Source organism: Mirounga angustirostris, unplaced genomic scaffold (genome assembly GCF_029215605.1).
Source record: "Mirounga angustirostris isolate CCGP_5_RB_7025 unplaced genomic scaffold, mMirAng1.0.hap1 SCAF_9, whole genome shotgun sequence".
Classification (NCBI taxonomy): domain Eukaryota; kingdom Metazoa; phylum Chordata; class Mammalia; order Carnivora; family Phocidae; genus Mirounga; species Mirounga angustirostris.
In genome coordinates, this window is record NW_026991717.1 from 59546730 (window position 1) to 59566165 (window position 19436).

Below are 19436 nucleotides of genomic sequence, written 5' to 3' on the forward strand. Positions count from 1 at the left end.
ATTCTTTTATATAACATTTCCTTCCATCAAAAAATTTTGAGGAAGAATATTATGTTTCTTGGTGAAGTTTTCGTAAAGAACATGAGGTCTTTAGAATGTGGGGTCACAAAGGGCAGGAGACAATTTTTTTTTCTTTGCGATATATACCTCCTGACATACTCCGGTGTTTTGTTGAGGAGGTCTGAAGATACGGTAATTCTAGTTCTGAAGGAGCAAGGAAAGGACCCATCACTGCCTCTGCACCCTACCAGCTGAAGGAGCACACCTCAGTCTCCTCCTTTTGTCTTCTGAAAATAAAATAAAAGGGAGGCATAGGATGTTAGAGTGGAGGGTTTCCTAGGGGTTAAACCCGGGTGCTTAAAAAACCCTTGCGAACCCTACAGCTTTTACTTAAGTAGCTCCTGTAAAACAGATGTTCTCCGAAATAAGAGAGCTGGAGCAGACACGCCCGTCTGGCCGACTTGGGGTACAGCTCAGGTGGGGGCAGCCGCCTGGTCCGGAGCTGAAGGTGCCTACGTTCTGCAGGTGCGGTGATTTTTATCTCGCACCGCCCCGGCTCCCGAGAGGGCGGGACTCGCGGCGTTGCAGAGCGTGGGACTTGACCCCTGAAGCCCGAGTCTAAACGTATTCCACGCAGCAGACATTTATCTGGCCGGGTGCCCACACCTGGCCCGGGGGAGGGGAAACAGCTTCTAGAGGAACCGCAGAGAGGAGAGGAGCCCCTCGTTTGGGACGCCAGAGGGCTGGTCCCGCTAGGCTCTGTCCGACTGCTTTCCCGTGATTGCTTTCGTCACCTGTCCATCATCCCAGTGCCCTATTTCTATTGGCTCAACAGTGTGCCACTCGGTTCCGCCGCGCTGACCCCCATTGGCCCTTCTCCGGCCGAGGCCCCGCCCCACGAGCTGGGCATGGGGAGTAGGGCGCGGAAGAGAGAGCGGAGCGCTTGCTCTGGGCTGGGGGGAGGCGGTGGCGGAGAAGGAGGAGGAGAAGAAGGAGGAGCTGGGCCAGCAGGAGGCAGCGGCCGCGACCGGGCTGGGGTGATGGTGCAGGTGCCCGGGGCCCGCGCGGAGCTGCCCGGCTGAGGGGCGCCTGGTCCGGGGTCCGCAGCGCCGCCGCGTCTTTCCCGGCGGCGGGCGGGCGGGAAGATGCTGAGCAGGTTGATGAGCGGCAGCAGCAGGAGCCTGGAGCGCGAGTACAGCTGCACCGTGCGGCTGCTGGACGACAGCGAGTACACCTGCACCATCCAGGTCAGTGCTGCGCTGCCCTGCCCGCGGGACCCCGAGTCTGGCTAACTTGGCCCGCGGCCGCCTCCCGAGGTCGCCGCAGACCCCAGTGCTTTGTCCGTCCCTGGCTGCGGCGGCCAGCCCCGGTGCAGAGCGCCTCCGCCCGAGACCCGGTCCGGGGCGGGGTACCGGGCGCTCGGCGCAGCTGCGGTGAGAGTCCCTCCGTCCCGGACCCTCAGCTCGCTCCCTGCCCTCTCCCAGGGTGAGGGCGCCCCATCCTGGCTCCTCGAGCCTGCCGGGGTGGGGAGCATCTTCCGCGGGCGTCGGGAGGGAGGCGGGCAGGGCGGGAGGCTCCTACCCGGGCCGCCCCGTCGGGGGGCTCAGGCTTTGGCTCTCTGGCCAGGCAAGGACCGCTGGCCGGCGTTTCTTATCTATCTTTGGTTGGAAGGATAATGCTGTATGTCATAATCACCCGCCCCCCCTCCCCACCCCGGCATTTGTGAATCAGAGCTCTCAGAAGGTAAAAGTGAACGCGCAGCCCATGCAGAGTGGCCTATGGAAGGGAGACCAGCCCTCTGGGTTCCTGAGATTAGGCCCCCCTCCCGCCTTTCGCTCCCCAGATCTCATTGTGTTGGGCAATTTTGAGGGGGGCGTGAGGTAAAGATTTAGCAACAAGTACCAGAGATTTGAGGGTTGACTGTGGCGAGAAAGAATAGGTGACTTACAAAAAACGCCAACAATATGTTAATGCTTCGCAGCATTTCTTCAGAACCTGGTATTTTGGAAGGGATTTTTACAACCTCTTGCTTATGTTTTTTTCACTACTGCCGTGTGGCACGTCTGGAGTAGTAGTCTTTCCCAGGAATGCAGTCACAGTCCTCTCTCCTCCTCTGTAAAGTCAGAGATAGGAACATTGACAATGCTCCGGTGTTCAGTTCAGCAGCCGAAGGATCCTGCGCTCGCTGCCGGAAACTGCTCTTTCTGGAGAAGCAAATAGAGTTGGACCCGGAGGGGTCTCACCTGATCCCTTGCCTTTGCAGCAAGAAACCAGAGAGGGCTTCTCGCCTCAGATGTGGCAGACAAAAACTGTCGGCCTCTGGTCCTACCCTCTTTGTCTCCCGTCCCGCCCCCCCCCCCCCATTTATTTTTTTGCTGACAATGCTCAATAGCGGAAAACAGCGGTGTGTGAGAAAGACGCTGGGTAGTGGATGAGAGCGGCTGCCCTCTGCTGACTCCGTGCTCATTTCAGCCTTCTCTCCACTTTACCTTTTTTTTTTTCGTTTTACAAGCAGATGCTATTTTTTTTTTTTAAATTAACAGTGATTTTAAAACAAGTTGAAAATGAGACTTATCATTCTCCAGTTTGGTGATGGTAGTGGTTTTGTTTTCCTCTCCCTCCACCTCTTCATTTTTTTCCTTCATCATTATCAACATTTAAAGGTCCTCAGACTCTAGAGACATCAAAATCATCTTGATGACATGTCTCCACTTTCCCTTTTCTCCCACTCCCCAAACCAGCTCTGGGTATAAGTGCTGACTGCTGCCAAAGATCCAGGAGGGCAGAGAAAGGGAACAAAATCTCTTTTTTAAGGCCACTTAAATACAGATTAAACAGTCATAACGACGCTAGCCATCAAATGAAAGGATTTTTGTAGTTGAATATGATAGATGTTCTGTTATTATTTCCTTACTGAATGAGTGGCATGCTACTTTTTGTTTCTATTGTATCTTTATTTGTCGTGTACAGTTCTTTTTTTGTTTTTCAGTGGGGGAGGAGAAGGCATTGACTTGACATATTCACTATTTGAATACATTGTCTAGAGCTTTTAAAGTTTTTATCCTTTCGTTTTAAAATTTAAAGCATTTACACGATAGCATATCAACGGCAGTGTGAGATTTAGACTTTGTGAGTCCTAAAAATACTTTGGGGTATATGGTGAAATAAAATTTCTGGGGCAGGTCATTAACTTTTGCCAAGGTATAGAGTACAAATGAAACGCAATTCACATCACCACTCCACTAGTGGCAGTCTTGTGATTTTAAGGTACCACAATAAGACAACTAGTTATTTTTCCCAGTTGGTGGAACCTCTGAAGTTGGTTGATTGGTATTATAGTTGTGGGTAATTTTTATTGCCATTGAGAAAAATAATATTTTTCGGTCAAGCAGGACTTACTGGGTTTATGCTTGTTATGTCTTGCTATGGTTGTGTTTATTTTCCTGCTGGTCTTATTTTACATTATTACAATTTAATGTGTTATAAAAATTTAGGCCACAGAAAAATAAGCTTGGTGTAACATGACTATACTGTAGTGAGTGTCCACTGTCTAGACATGTTAATGATAGTGCACTGTGATTCTTTAGTGAAAATTAAACACAGGAATTCTGAAGTTTATGTAATATTGTCAGTCTTTGGCACCACTACTGTGAATTGCTTTTGTTTTTACCCAATGTGAGGAAAGGTTAAAAAAAAAAAAAAAAGACAGGATCTTATGTGAAATTAATATTTTGTGCAGATAGCTTTTTTGAGCTTTTAGAGATTGAGCTTTTCTTAGCAACTTTCTCCCCCTTATCCATTTCTGTAGTTTGTGTTTGTGCATGCACTTATTTGTCAAACATTGGACATAGAGTCTTTTAAATCAGTATGGAAAGAAACTGTGAGCTACTTGCTAGATTAAAGCAATATTCCTAATATTTTAGGAATTGCTGTACAGTATATTTTTAAAAATTTTTGGTGATAGTTTGGAATCATTTTCCTTAAAGTACTGTTTGCCATATTTTTCTTTAAATAAGGTATATATTTTAGAAAGATTTCAGTACTTCTTGAGATAATCAGAGAACACTTAGGGGATTAGAGAGTCAGAAATGTATCACTGGGTTAGAGCCATAATAGCCACATTTAGTAAATTTCAGTTGTAGAAAATTCTGTCAAAGTATTGGTCTTGTCTTTCATATTGCACCAGTTATACCGCTCTGGCATTTAGAATGTGATTATTAAGGTAAGGAAAATGCCTTATATCCTCTCAATGAAGGTTGCCACAGTTACCAGACTATTCTTTTATTCTTTCTGATATGCAAATGTATTTGTAGATCATGAGAAATGAAAGTATACATAGGAGGCTTGTAATATAATTGCTCCCCTGTGAAGAACATTGCTAACAGCTCCCTGCCAGTTTTGAAGGTCATTGCCTCATAAATGCAGATCTGGTCCATATTTTTCACACATCTGTTTCATTTATGAATATCTGCGCTTATTTACCACATTTACTACCCTACTTTGTTATTTTATTTGGGAGCAAATAGGAAAAACGAAAAGGCTACCTAATATCTTTGAACTCAGTATATCAAATGGAATCATTTAAATGCTTAGACATGTAATATCCTAAGTAATAGATTTTTAACTATCTTTTGAGTTATAATAGTTTATAAAATATTAAGAATATATATTACGGAAGTGCCAGTAGAAATATGTACCAAAAATACATATTTTCAAGTCAGAAATATTAATCACTTTTTTCTGATTACTGAAAAGTAAAGCTGCCCCAGAAATGAATTTGATTTTACTGGGAACACATTAAAATAACAACTGACCAAGCAGCTAGCTTAAATTTGTTTTTGCAGTTAAATGAGGTACTACCAGAAGTAAAATGCCGGTGTACAGAAACCGTTCTATAGTGCAACCAAAATCGGGACTTGATTGTGTCTCAGCCATTCAGTAACTGTGGGACCTAGGGTAAGGGAGTGAATACTGGGGGAGAGAACAAATGTATTGAGCCCTGTACTTGCCAGGTGCCCCGCTTGTGCTATTTTCTCACTAAACTCACAACAGCATATGGATTCGTTATACACCCATTGTACCAGCTGAAGAAAATAAGATTGTGGATTGGTGGGAGAGCTGATGTTTCTTGAATGGCCAACTCTACTACGCTTTCTGTGAGGTGTTTTGCTTATACCTTACATCAACTATTTGAGAAGTAGGTGGTAGTATCTTCATTTTACAGATGAAAGGCTTGGATGAAGAAACTTGGTCAAAGCTAGTAGGTGGCTGGACTATATTTAAACCCTGGTCATTTTGTCTCTAAATCCCATCTTTGTTCTATTCTTTCTGACTCCCTAAGTTATTTCACCTGTCTGTAACCATAATTTCCTCATCTGTAAAATGGTAATAATACTTATTTCACAGTAAAGAAAAAATTATTTGGTAATGTCATTACAAATAATAACATTTAAACAGACTAATATACATTGTGCCTTGTTCTATCAAATCAAAAATAGGATTGAGAAAATTTTTGAAAATAAACATTAAGTCTCCTCAAAATGATTTTTTTAAAAGATTTTATTTATTTGAGAGAGAGAGTGTCTGTGTGAGTGTGGGGGAGGGGAAAAGGGAGAGGGAGAGAACCTTAAGCAGACTCCCTGCTGAGCACAGAGACAGCTCCGGGCTCCATCCCTTGGCCGTGAGATCATAACCGGAGCAGAAACCAAGAGCGGGCACCTAACTGACTGAGCCACCAGGTGCCCCTACTTAAAAATTTCTGATTGGCTCAGGTCATGATCTCAGGGTCCTAGGATCAAGTCCCCCTTACGCTCCCTGCTCAGTGGGGAGTCTGCTTCTCCCTCTGCCCCTCCCTCCCACTCATGCTCTCTCTGTCAAATAAATAAAATCTTTAAAAAAAAGATTTCTGATTAATCTCAGTGAAATTATAAAATTCAAGGCTGGAACAACTGGATTCTGTAGTAGAACTCTTCTCTAAAATTCAAGAGTTCAGGGGGCACTTGGGTGGCTCAGTGGGTTAAGCATCTGCCTACAGCTCAGGTCATGATCCCAGGGTCCTGGGCTCCAACTCCACATTGGGCTCCCTGCTCAGGGGGGAGCCTGCTTCTCCCTCTCCCTATGTCCTCTCCCCACTCATTCTCTATCTCAGATAAATAAATAAAATCTTTAAAAAAATAAAATTCAAGAGTTAAGGTTTGCTTTCCTTTGATCCTACCAAGTCTTTGGCTTTAGAGGGGCATTTGCTTCAAGGACCTACAGTGATTTGTCTTTTCTAAGAACTTCTACTTTATACTTTGTAAGTAAAATCCTTGCTTTCATTAATGCAAAAGGGATGTTGTTAGAGAATTAAGGTAATTGTATTCACAGAAAAACACAAAGCTGTTGTATTTTCATGAATACTGGTTCTTTTAAAAACTTTGTTTTTAAAAGGTAATTATGGTGTCTCAGAATCTGTTACAATAGCAAGTCAGACTCTAATTCTTGAAACTAAGTTCCAAAATTAGCCTTCTAGAATCCTGAAAGTACTTGTACTCTATTTCTTAATTTGTATATATAAAATGTTCATTGTATAAAACTAAGGCAGATCAATCTTTTAGGACAGAGGGTAAATTCTAGATGTGTATTTGTGCTCTCGTTCTTTCTCTTTTTGAAAAAGTTTGATTTAAGGAAGTGTCAGTGGCATCCAAGAGAAACCTAGAAACATTCACCACAGCCGATTTTACTCAAGGGTATTTGTATGAATTTGCATTCTATTAAGTGCTTGGAATGAATATGCTGGATGAGGCAATTCAACATAGTGTATAATAAAAGAGCATGTGGGTTTTGAGTCCTCTGTTACATTGCCCAGAGACTTGTTGATCGTCTGTGCTAGCATTAATATTCACTCTTAAAAAAAAGTTTGCCAAGATAAAATAAGACAACCTGAAGACCAAAAAATAGTCATTTTTGTTATACATTTGTAGTGGTTTATGTATAGGCATTAAAAATGTGCAACCCAAAATAAGCAAGGTTTTAGTTAGATACTATAATAGTTAGATACTATAATCACTATGGTAAAATATTTTGGATTATTTTAATACCTATTTTCTGGTAGATTATACTTTAGAATTTTTAAAGGAGTAAGAGGAAACTATAAATTTTAAACCCTAGGAATTATACCACAGTGCCTTACGTGGTTGTAGTTCAATAAATATTTGTTCTGATTTGTTTGTGCTCCATGATGGCTGTGTTAACTCCAACACTTAAAAATTTCTTGTGCCTGACAACAATAAACATTTTCTAACAACTGTATAAGGCTTTTTATAGTTTCAACCCATCCGATTCCAAACCACTTTGCTCTGTAGCCCCTCTCCCTGGTGAGAAGTATAGTATGTAAATGTATTTTATGGAGCCTTTGAGGTCTCTGATAACTTTCTGCAATTATCCTTTGTTGAATTAGTGGAGCTGTGGTCTAGAGCTTCTTGATTTTTTTGGTTTGTCTCTTAAGATTTCAAGCCTTTCAGGTCTCCCCTCCTCCCATCTCCACAGGTTTAGAAGGCTTAGATCCAATGAATACTGTGTAGTGCAGTGCTTCATGGGGTGTTGGAAGTCTGGCAGAATTAGGATATTGAGCATAGGGCTCACCACAGCCATAGAAACTTCCTTCATTCCTTTCCCCTAAGTCAGTGCCACGGAAAACCTCCTCCCAGCCTCATTTTCTAGCCTCTTGCCCCAACGGAAAGAGAACCATGCTTCCCACAGGTTCCTAATTATGTCTATTTTAAGCTGAATTCAATCTTCTGATAGCCTCATGTGTAACATTCTGACTCTGCAGACCCTGTTTCCTGGAGCAGCCTCCTGTGGGTCACTCTTCTTCAGCTGGTGTCTAACCAGAGCTGGTACAACAGATGTGAATCTTATGGAGGATTGGCAGCAACCTTATAGCTTCTATATCTTGCCCACGTGGTGCTCAGGGAGGAGGATGCTGCGCTCCTGGAGGCAGGTGGTAGTCATTGCCCCTGTTTTCCTGCATGATACTTGGGGCTGAGGCCAACCACCTGAATGGTTCTGTCATGCAGCTGAGAACTTTGAAGAGTACTAAAGCATCTCCATGCCTATGTTGCAGAGTGAATGGTGTTTCCCTAAGAGACCCAAACATCTTGTTGTATGTTCGTTCTAGCCATGGAAGCAGACTTTCCATTCCTTTAAGACCCTAGATCTGGGCGGCCAATACAACTTTTTGAACTTGTACAAACATATTAGCAGAGCCGAAGCTAGAGTAGGGAAAGCAGTTTCTGTTGGAGGCTAACCCTTAGATTTAAATTGTAGACCTCTTGCCACCCAAGGCCACCATGCCATCCTCATTGTTGTCAATATTTTGTGCAGGATCCTCTGTATTGGTCTTTCACCAACTGTAAAGGCTGTGCTATTTCTGAGGATGGTGTTTTACTTTTGTAGTCTTTCCAGGCTAATGGTATCATATCTTAGACTTGGGAAGCAGGAACTTAGACTCTTCAGGTCCAAATTCTTCAGGCTTTTGCTTGCTACTGTCATACTAAACACCAGCTTGTGTGAATCCAGTCCTCTAAGGAGATCCTTCCGTGCCATGCTCATACAGGCAAACTAATTGGGCCACATGCTTGGCAACCACTGAGTTTGTGTACAATAGCTCCATTCACTTGTCTACAGAAAACACCCCTTTGACACTGATTATAGCTTTCATTCCCTCTCCTCTACTTCTGACTCCTTGCATTACCATGACCTCATCTCCTGGTCCGTATTTAGAGATGCCTTGGACCATTACAGAAATGCTTTAGGACTCATTCCTGTATGTTAAGGATCATTTCAAAGCCTTAGACAACCTCTGTCCACCAAGGGAAACCGTTCTAGATCAGGACCAAACCTAGCTATTTTTATGCCTTGTTTGAGCCATCTTACTGTGTCACAACTCAGGGAGCTTTTTTCCCTTTGTAGAAATTGTGAACCTCGTTAAAAAGAAGAATGGTCTAGGGGATGAGTTAAAGCAATGGTTCTCAAAGTGTGTTTCCTGGATGAACAGCATCAGTTTCACCTGGGCACTTGTAACAAATGCAAGTTTTTGGCCCCACTGCAGAACTAGTGAATCAGAAATGTGGGGGAGGGGAGCTCAGCAGTCTGTTTTAACAAGTCAGCCAGGTAACTCTTACGCTTTTTCAGGTTTGAGAATCACTAGTACTGGTTCATACAGATTTTTAATAGGTAAAAGTGATGAGTTATGTTGACTGAGTATAAAAAGTGAGGGAGAAGAAGAAGCCAAGAGTGAATCTCATATTTCTAACTTTTATTTCTGAATGGCCTTAACTGATTCTCTACCTTGTAAGGTAAAAGTTAGGTTATTTGCAGATATGCATACTGTTTTCAAGTGGGCAGGATTCTAAAGATTCTACAACAGGTCATCATTCCAATTTGATGCTCTTATGCTTATTGGTTTTATTTTTGTCTTCCTTGACCTAGAAAGAAAACGATTATATTTCTATATTGTTTTTCAAAGAAATCGTCTTAACAACTTAAAGCACTGAGGGTGTAGGAAGGCCCCTGTTTGCAAACATGTAAATAGCAAAAAATAAATGCCATGGAATTCAGTGCTAAGACAAGGTGGTTTGCCATGGCAGTGCAAATATGGGGAAATATGGGGGACTCAAAATTGCTAAATATTTCTCAAAGGAGGTGAGATTTGAACTAGGTCATGAAAGATTGCCAAAAGTAGAAAATGGGCTGTGGGGATGGGTAAAGGGCATTCCAGGCTGAGGTAACAGCAGGCTACTTCAAGGTAGGAAAGCTAAAAATGTAAAGCCAAATATATTTTGTCTTTCCTTTACTATGTTTATCTGACTTACTCTGGTACAGTTGAGTCAAATAACAGAATCTACTTGCTTAGGAAAGATTGCTGTCAGCAAATTTCAATCATTCTTGACGTGCTTAGAAGTGTTAGTCTAACATAAAAATAAACACAAAGCTGGTGTTGAATTAAATCTAACTCCAAAAGTGTACAACACAAATTAAGAGTCTTCACAAAGCAATGGCATCATATAAAGAAGGGGTAGATTCATGTATCAGTCTTAATTCTGTGGCTGCAGTAACTATGCATAAGAATTTTGTTTCCAGGGGACCTCTGGCATAGGGCTTATTTGTCTACACACAAAAAGAAAGTATCAAATCCCAACATTCAGCTGATGTTTGGAAATCCTTTGGCTGATACAGTGCAGCCTAAATGGTGCATTGACAGTTAAGAAATGTGGAGTGGAGCCCTAAAAGGCACAATTCTGCACCTCTATTCCCAGACCTAAGTGGTCACCAAAATCACTTTTCTAGAGGATGGTGGAGTGCTTCCCTGGATTCCCCAGTGAACGCCTGCCTGCCAGCTCTGAAGTTCCCAGCCCCACACGGGGTGCACTTTGAGCACTCCACACAATGCCAGGCTAGAGCTTTGGGGATGGGAACCTCCAGGAAAGTGCTGTTTGGCATTTAGGCAATCAATGTTCGGCAGAATGCCAATGCTAATAGGTTATTTTGCTCTGGAAGAGGAGAAAAAGAAGGGATGGTTTAAAGACTGATGAATAGGGGAATGACTGACAATACAGGCACTCCACTTTGTTGGAGAGATTAAGGAGGCTTGCTGTGAAGTGGTATTATGGGAGCCAGATAAATTAGCAAAGGCCCACAGGCCCAAGACCTGAAAGAAATAGTGGTACATCAAAACAGCATGCCCCAGGGCACACTCAAATGTCTGGCCACTTTCACTGAACTTGTAGTAGGAAAAAGCCAAATCATTTGGAACCCTCATAGTCTGGTAGTCCATTTAGGCACTCCATAGTCAAGCAAATTACCCCTTGCCTCCAGGCAGGTGCAAAGCCTTATTTCCATATTGCCTGATTTAACTCAGGGGCCTCTAGGCTGGGCCTTAGCCTATTTTTGAGGATACCCAAGTGGAAGAGTTGGCTTCACAAGTACCAAAAGATTCCATATACTCTAGGCAGGAGATGCCACTAAGACTACTGTTTTATCAGACATGAGCCAAGCAGGTAAGAACATTGATCACAACACAGGAAAGCAGAATTAATTCATCTAAGGATCTCAAGTACTTCTAGGGGATAATTTAGGCTGACGAAAACATCCAGCCTGCCCTCTTTCAGATTTTCGCCTCTAGAAAAATCCAGAATCCTCCAGAGTTATTGTGGAATTGGAGGTTTGTAGGTCAGAAGGATCCCATGGACCGGCAGCGATGCCTGGGATGTTATGAGGCATGTAGAGCCTGAAGTTTCACAGTACACTCTCATCCCTGCAACAAAATAACCCATCAGCTCTTTGGGAGGCCACTCAGAAGAAATTTGGCCTTTGAGAGATAAAAATCTGATCAAAACATAAGGTAGTCTAGTACTACAGTGCAACTTAATCTACACTTAGCTTTAGGTTCTAACATTATGTGAAATAGTTTTTTTTTTTTTTTTTTTTAAAGTGAATGGGAGTTGGCTTGGTGTAGCTTCAGGACATAAGATACTGAACCAACCATTGAAGTGTCAGATTTTATAAGCAGCATAGCTGGTCTGAAAAATCAATACTGACTTTGCTTATTTTTAAATACACCTTGGATAATTTAGATAAGCTTATTCAAATGAGTACCCACAGTACTGAAAGCACGTCTAAAAATTGTTTTCTAATAATTTGTATGGCAAAAGAGAACACATTTCTCATATTCCAGTTTTTGATATTGGGTACAGTAGACTTATTATTTTTTAAGATTTTATTTATTTGAGAGAGAGAGAATGAGAGAGAGCACATGAGAGGGGGGAGGGTCAGAGGAAGAAGCAGACTTCCCGCCGAGCAAGGAGCCCGATGCGGGACTCGATCCAGGGACTCCAGGATCATGACCTGAGCCGAAGGCAGTCCCTTAACCAACTGCGCCATCCAGGAGCCCTAGACTGATTATTTTTAATAGATATAATGATAATATATTGTCTTGCTGCAAATTAGATCTTTTACTATGTCATTATAAAATATGGAGTATTGCTACTAAGAATATATCTCACATAAAATATCTTTAGTTTCTGGTTGAAAGAAAATAATAAGAAAAGGAAAACTTTCTCTTCATTTCCTGAATTCTACAGTTTTATTTCCTACTATCATTACACCTGGCTCTTCTGTCCATCTCTTATGATCTCCTTTGTTTCATGCTAATTTATACTTAGGGCCACTTATTTAATACCATCTCTTATCACCATTTTTTTTCCTTTTTTAAAAAAATATTTGAGGGAAAGAGAGCACGGGAGTGGGAGGGGGGAGGAGCAGAGGGAGAGGGACAAGCAGACTCTGCACTCGGTGCAGAGCCCAATGTGGGGCTTGATTCCACGACTCTGAGATCATGACCTGAGCCAAAATGAAGAGTTGGAGGCTCAACTGACTGAGCCACCCAAGCGACCCTTTTCCATTTTTTTTTTTAAAGCAAGCTCTCTGCCCAATGTGGGGCTCAAACTCATGACCCCAAGATCAAGAGTTGCATGCTCCACTGACTGAGCCAGCCAGATGTTCCCTCTTATCACCATTTCTAATTGCCATCACTACTAAGTTACACCTTTGCTTATGGTCAAATTCTTTGTGTGGTGGCCACACCTGCTGTTGGTAGTGGTGGGAGGTGTTAAGAAAAGGTGCAATTAAAATGTGTGTAAATATACACTGAAGCATAATGTGATCCATATCCTTTAATTTCATTATTTAATGCAATAGTGTATATTTTAATCAATTGGAATTTGAAACAATATACACAAATGAAAATCTGTATTATATAAAGTGATATCTTGGGGCTGCACTGAATATTATATGTTTAGAGCTTTCTATTAACTTTTTTACAATTATTTCTTAGTAGATAAATAGACTCAATGAGGCTCTTCCTGTACTGTAACTTCAGGTCAGTATTTAGGGACTGGGTCTGCACAGTGGGGGCAATTCCCATGATCAGGAGGGTCTTTATTGTGGACAGCTGAAGTTGGTGAAATTGTAGGGAGAGTGGAAATAATTGATAAAGAGAGAAACAAGAGATCAAAACCAGAGAAAACATTGGGATGGAGCAAGATGAGCCCTAAGCCTAAATACCTAATCAAAATCTAGAGGGAGAATCTGGAGAAGCAGGTTGGGAAATGAAAGAATATTGGAGGTCTTTTTCGTTGTTGCTGCTGTGTGGTAGGAGAGGCTTAATGGTTTAAAGGAGCTCTCTGAGGTTGGCTCCCATGTGGAGGTAATATTTAAAATACTCAATAACTGGGGCTCCTGGCTGGCTTAGTCAGTGGAGCATGTGACTCTTGATCTTGGGGGTCTTGAGTTAGAGCCCTATGTTGGGCCTAGAGCTTAGGTAAATAATAAAATAAATAAAATACTCAATAATCAGAGTCACAGTGAATAATATCTCACTGACCAAGATTCTGCTAGAACACACTGGAATTGAGTCTGGGGCCCTCTGCTGGGCCAGACACTATTTAGTGTTGAATCATGGGAGGTGGGGTTCAGAGTGGTCCCAGGGAAGAGGGAGGGGCCTCTTAGGGCAGTGGCTATTGGCCAACTGGTAGGGAAATGTTTCTATCTATCTTTATCTATCTATCTATCTATCTATCTATCTATATTTCAATATTTTATTTATTTATTTTTTTAAAGATTTTATTTATTTATTTGAGAGAGAGCACATGAGAGGGGGGAGGGTCAGAGGGAGAAGCAGACTCCCTGCTGAGCAGGGAGCCCGATGCGGGACTCGATCCCGGGACTCCAGGATCATGACCTGAGCCGAAGGCAGTCGCTTAACCAACTGAGCCACCCAGGCGCCCTATATTTCAATATTTTAATGACTAGTGGGGTCTTATTGGAGCAGGCCAACCTAAATCCACTCCTCATTCTGTCAGGTGGGATGAGATGGGAAGCCTCTTCCTCTTCTGACTGTAGTCTCTGTGATGGTAGGAATCAGAGCCTCCTACATCTGTCTCCTCTGGCTCTCCATTTGTTGCTTGCCAGATACAGTGTCCAAATGGTCTAGGTTTTACCTTCCTGTGGGGGTGGTAGGCTTCACATGCTTCCAAAATGCAACTTCGATCATTTTCTTTTTTTAAAAACCTTTCAAGATTCTCCCTTTACCTGCTAGATAACGGCCTTTTAGCACATCACAGATGTCCTTCCATTACCTTTGCTGCCTTTCTTTTGAGACTTGTCTCCTGTCATCCTCCATATGCATTTTATTCTACTTTGTAGATCACCAGCATCTCATCACCTTATTCCAAGGTAAACTCCCTCACCAGTGTTGCTGGGCTGTGCTTTGGGGGACCTTATTATAGTATTTACCATATTCACTTGTAAATATTTACTCACATGTCTGCCTCTCAGTAGACAACTATATGAAGGGCAGGAATTGCATCTTTGTACAGTTAGTATCTACGGTCTCACCTAGGGGCTCGATAAATGTTAATTGTAGATGTGCATGAATGATAAAGAGGATTATTAATAATGCAAATGTAAAGTTACCTCTGACTTGAGCTAAATAGAGGTAGGATAAGAGTTTAAAAATAATATCTTGGTAGTTTTTTTTGCATCTTTATTTTTTCTGTGATTCTCTGTTCATCTCGTAAGGTTTCTCTGACATAATTAATTACAATTAAAATGAATGTACTGACAAATTAGGCATATCATAACATGCCATTGTTAAGTTTTAGAGAGTTATTTGGTGAATGTCCATATTACATATTTTAATTTAATATGGTAATTGAGCCATTTAAAAATTTATTGAGTACTTACTGTGTTCTGGGCTCTGTGATAAGCACTTTATGTGCATCCTTCATTTAATCCTACCTGTTTAATGGAAAATATTATTGTTTCTAATTCCAAATGAGTACAATAAGGCTTAGAGATGTTAAATAATTTGTCTAATGTCACACAGCTAGTCTGTGGGGGAGCTGGGATTCGAACTCTGTATGACCTCATTGTTGTTCTTACTCATGGCTCTCTGATGAAGCGGGCAGTATAGTCCAAAGGGGAAAACATTAACTTGGTGGAGTCAGGAGACTTGTGTTCAGTGCCTGACTCTCTTGACTGATTAACTTTGGGGCCTTGAGCAGATAACTTAACCTTTCATCTGCAAAATGAGGAGACTCAAAAAGAAGACCCCTCCAGTCTCTTTCAGCATAAACATCCTACAGTTCCCAAGAAATTTGTCCATGGCTCAGTAGTGTTTTTCTTTGTGTTCCCTCTGTGAAGGATATTCTTTACAAACGCAAATATTCCTTTTAAAGAAAGAGATGTCAAGGCAGATCTTTGTGACTGCTTCAGTCTGTGTTTTGTCCCTTAGTTTTGCAAAATACAAAATAGAGCTTTATCTACTCGTTCAACACAGATCACATTCTGGGGGATTGACTCATGCTGATCAAAAATAAGATTTTTTTTTTTTTTTTTGTAATTTAGAATCTCTGTTAATTATGGTGGGATAGTGAATACTAGTTTCTTTTTTTTTCTTTTTTAAGATTTATTTATTTGACAGAGAGAGACACAGTGAGAGAGGGAACACAAGCAGGGGGAGTGGGAGAGGGAGAAGCAGGCTTCCTGCTGAGCAGGGAGCCCGATGCTGGGCTCGATCCCAGGACCCTGGGGTCATTATCTGAGCCAAAGGCAGGCACTTTAACGACTGAGCCACCCAGGTGCCTCTGAATACTAGTTTCTGCCATTGTAGGCACTTCTTCAGGATCAGAGACCTTGGAAAAACACATTTGAAAGTGGTTTTTTTTTTTTTTTAAGATTTTATTTATTTATTTGAGAGAGAGAGCAAGAGAGAGAGAACATGAGCTGGGGGGTGGTGGGTTTGGGAGAGGGAGAAGCAAACAAAGCAGACTCCCCGATGAGTAGGGAGCCTGAGATGGGGCTTCATCCCAGGACTCCAGGATCATGACCTGAGCCAAAGGCAGATGATTAACCAACTGAGCCACCCAGGTGCCCCTTGAAAGCTGTTTTGGAAGGCAAATGGTTTTCAGGGGTATTCTTCTAGGTTGTGTAAAAGTCTTATAAGCTATGTCTGTTTCATAGTATAGGCCTAGTAATTATGTATCTACAAGACTCAGTTTTTCCATCTTCCTTGATTAGTACTTTGTAAGTGCTGATGAAGTCTTGCTTTTAGCCCTTCCCCGGCTTCATGCAGATTATTATATATATGTTAATAATACAATTTTAATTTTTCTTCTTTTTAAAGGTATGTCCCAGTCTAAAGAGTACACTTTGATTACTTTGATTGCACTTGAGTGTTTCTCGAGACTATTTATTTTTATTTTATTTTTTATTTTAAGATTTTATTTATTTGAGAGAGAGAATGAGATAGAGCATGAGAGGGGGGAGGGTCAGAGGGAGAAGCAGACTCCCCGCTGAGCAGGGATCCCGATGTGGGAATCAGTCCAGGGACTCCAGGATCATGACCTGAGCTGAAGGCAGTCGCTTAACCAACTGAGCCACCCAGGCGCCCAAGACTACTTTATTTATTTTTAATTTATTTTTTTATTTTTATTTTTTTTTAAGATTTTATTTATTTGTGAGAGAGACAATGAGAGACAGAGAGCATGAGAGGGAGGAGGGTCAGAGGGAGAAGCAGACTCCCTGCTGAGCAGGGAGCCTGATGTGGGACTCGATCCCGGGACTCCAGAATCATGACCTGAGCCGAAGGCAGTCGCTTAACCAACTGAGCCACCCAGGCGCCCTACTTTATTTATTTTTAAAAGATAGAGTGAGCAAGAGAGAGAGCATGAGTCGGGGGAGATGAGAGGGAGAAGCAGGCTCTCCACTGAGCAGGGAGCCTTACACTGGGCTTGATCCCAGGATCCTGAGATCATGACCTGAGCTGAAGGCAGATGGTTAACTGAGCCACCCAGGCACCCCTCAAGACTACTTTAAATGCCATTTTCTCCCCTCCCTTAATGGACTTGGCCAGATCATTTAATTTATGTTGACTTGTACTACTTTGTCTTTTAGAGGGAGGCCTCCCTTTTTTTAAACTTTGATCTCAAATTCTGCATGGTCCTCATGTATGTTACCACTACACCACCACTCTGTCATAGGCAATATTATGTAATCTTGATGCCATCCATAGAAGGCATACACCACATGTTATAGAACTCTAGAGTGAATTTTGATACATTGTAGACATTTCCACTATTCTTTTGCTCTCAAGTTTCCAAATACTATTTTTTTTTGCATCTCCCACACTTTAACTTGGCTTTTTTTTTTTTTAAAGATTATATTTATTTATTTGACAAAGAGAGACAGCTAGAGAGGGAATACAAGCAGGGGGAGCGGGAGAGGGAGAAGCAGGCTCCTGGCTGAGGAGGGAGCCCGACGCGGGGCTCGATCCCAGGACCCTGGGATCATGACCTGAGCCGAAGGCAGACGCTTAACGACTGAGCCATCCAGGTGCCCCAAACTTGGCTTTTTTAAAAGTCAGGTTTATTGGGGTACAATTTACATAGAGTAAAATTCACTCTTTTTTTTTAAGGTAAGCTGTACACCCAACGTGGGGCCTGAACTCATGACCCCAAGATCAAGAATCGTTTGCTCCAACAACTGAGCCACCCAGGTGCCCCTAAAATTCACGCTTTTATAGTACAGTTCTTTGAATTTTGACAAATACATACAAGCTGTATAACCATCATATATAGAATATTTCCGACATCCTGTAAAATTCCCTTGTACCTCTTTATGGTCAGTCTCCTCCTCCTTCTCTGGGTGTCTGTCAGCTACTAATCTGATTTCTGTCCTTATAGGTTTGCTTTTTCCATGGTGTCCTATGAATAGAATCATACAATATGTAATCTTTTGAGTCTGGCTTCTTTCACTTAGCATAATGCTTTTTTTGAGCTACAAATTACATACCATGAAGTTCATCTGTTTAAAGTGTACAATTCAACAGTTTTTAGCATATTTATGAAGTTGTGCAATCATCAACATAATCTAATTTTAGAACATTTATATCACCCCAAAAAGAAACCTTGTACCCATTAGCAGTCACTCCTATTTCCTGTCACCCTTCCTCCCCCCAACTCTCTGCCCTAGGCGAACACTAATCTACTTTCTGTCTCTATAGATTTGCCTATTATGAACATTTCAAATCTATGGTATCATACAATACATGGTCTTTTGTAACTGACTTCTTTCACTTAGCATAATGTTTTTGAGGGTCATCCAAGTAGTAACTTATATTAGTACTTCATTCTTTTTTATTGCTAAATAATTTCCCATAGTATGGATTTATCACATTTTGTTTATCCATCATCAGTTGATAGACATTTGTGTTGTTCCACTTTTTGTTTATTATAGATGAAGCTCTTATTTATGTACAAATTTTTGTACATGGATGTAGGTTTTCATTTCCTTTGGATGTGCTGTGAACATTCCCATACACTTTTTTTCTTTTTAATTGAAGTATAGTTGACATACAATATTATATTTCCAGTGCACAACATATGTATATAAGTTTTTGTGTGGAATTATATTTTTATTTCTCTTGGATAGACACCTAGGATTGGAATTGCTGGGTTATATAGTAACTTGATGTTTAGTGTTTGAGGAATTGCCAAACAGTTTTCCAAAGTGGTTGCATGAGGGCTCCAATTTTTCCACATCCCTGCCAATCCTCACTATTGTCTTTTTGATTATAGCCATTCTGTGGGTGTGAAGTAGTAAATCATTGTGGTTTTTTTTTTCTATTTTAATTCTTTTAATTTGTGTAGTTAACAGTGTTATATTAGCTTCAGGTGTATAATTTAGTGATTTCAACAATTCTGTACATTACTCAGTGCTCATCATGATAAATGTACTCTTAATCCCCATCACCTATTTCACCCATCCCACCACCCACCTCTCTTCTGGCGACTGTCAGTTCTCTATGTTTAAAAGTCTGTGTTTTTGTTTCTTTTTCCTTTGTCCTTTTGTTTCTTAAATACGTCATATGAATCTTCTCTTGCTCTGTTCTCTCATGATTTGCAGGTTTCTTTTTTTTAAAGATTTTATTTATTTATTTGAGACAGAGAGAATGAGAGACAGAGAGCATGAGAGGGAGGAGGGTCAGAGGGAGAAGCAGACTCCCCACCAAGCAGGGAGCCCGATGCGGGACTCGATCCCGGGACTCCAGGATCATGACCTGAGCCGAAGGCAGTCGCTTAACCAACTGAGCCACCCAGGCGCCCGATTTGCAGGTTTCTTTAGTGATATACTAAATTCTTTTTATTTTTTGGCTATCACCAGTTTTTGATTTGTGGTTACCATTAGGTTTATATATAACATTCATATAGTAGTCTGTATTGTTAATGGTCACTTAAGCTTGAACTCATTCTAAAAGCACTAAATTTTTACTCCTCTCCCCTCCTTTTTTTAGGTATATGGTGTCCTACTTCACATCCTTTTATTTTGTGAATCCC

The 19436-nt window shown here is 41.6% G+C and overlaps 1 protein-coding gene across 7 annotated transcripts in view; it reads left to right on the forward strand.

Moving 5' to 3' along the window:
* Positions 1-952: 952 nt before the first annotated feature.
* The window catches only part of FRMD5 (FERM domain containing 5), a 309170-nt gene continuing 290686 nt past the window's right edge, over positions 953-19436 (forward strand). For all 7 annotated transcript variants that reach the window (XM_045900184.3, XM_045900182.3, XM_064570531.1 and 4 more), the window contains exon 1: positions 953-1247. In XM_045900184.3, the coding sequence (XP_045756140.1) occupies positions 1146-1247 (102 nt within the window). In that variant the 5' untranslated portion in view covers positions 953-1145. The remainder of the gene's footprint in view (positions 1248-19436) is intronic.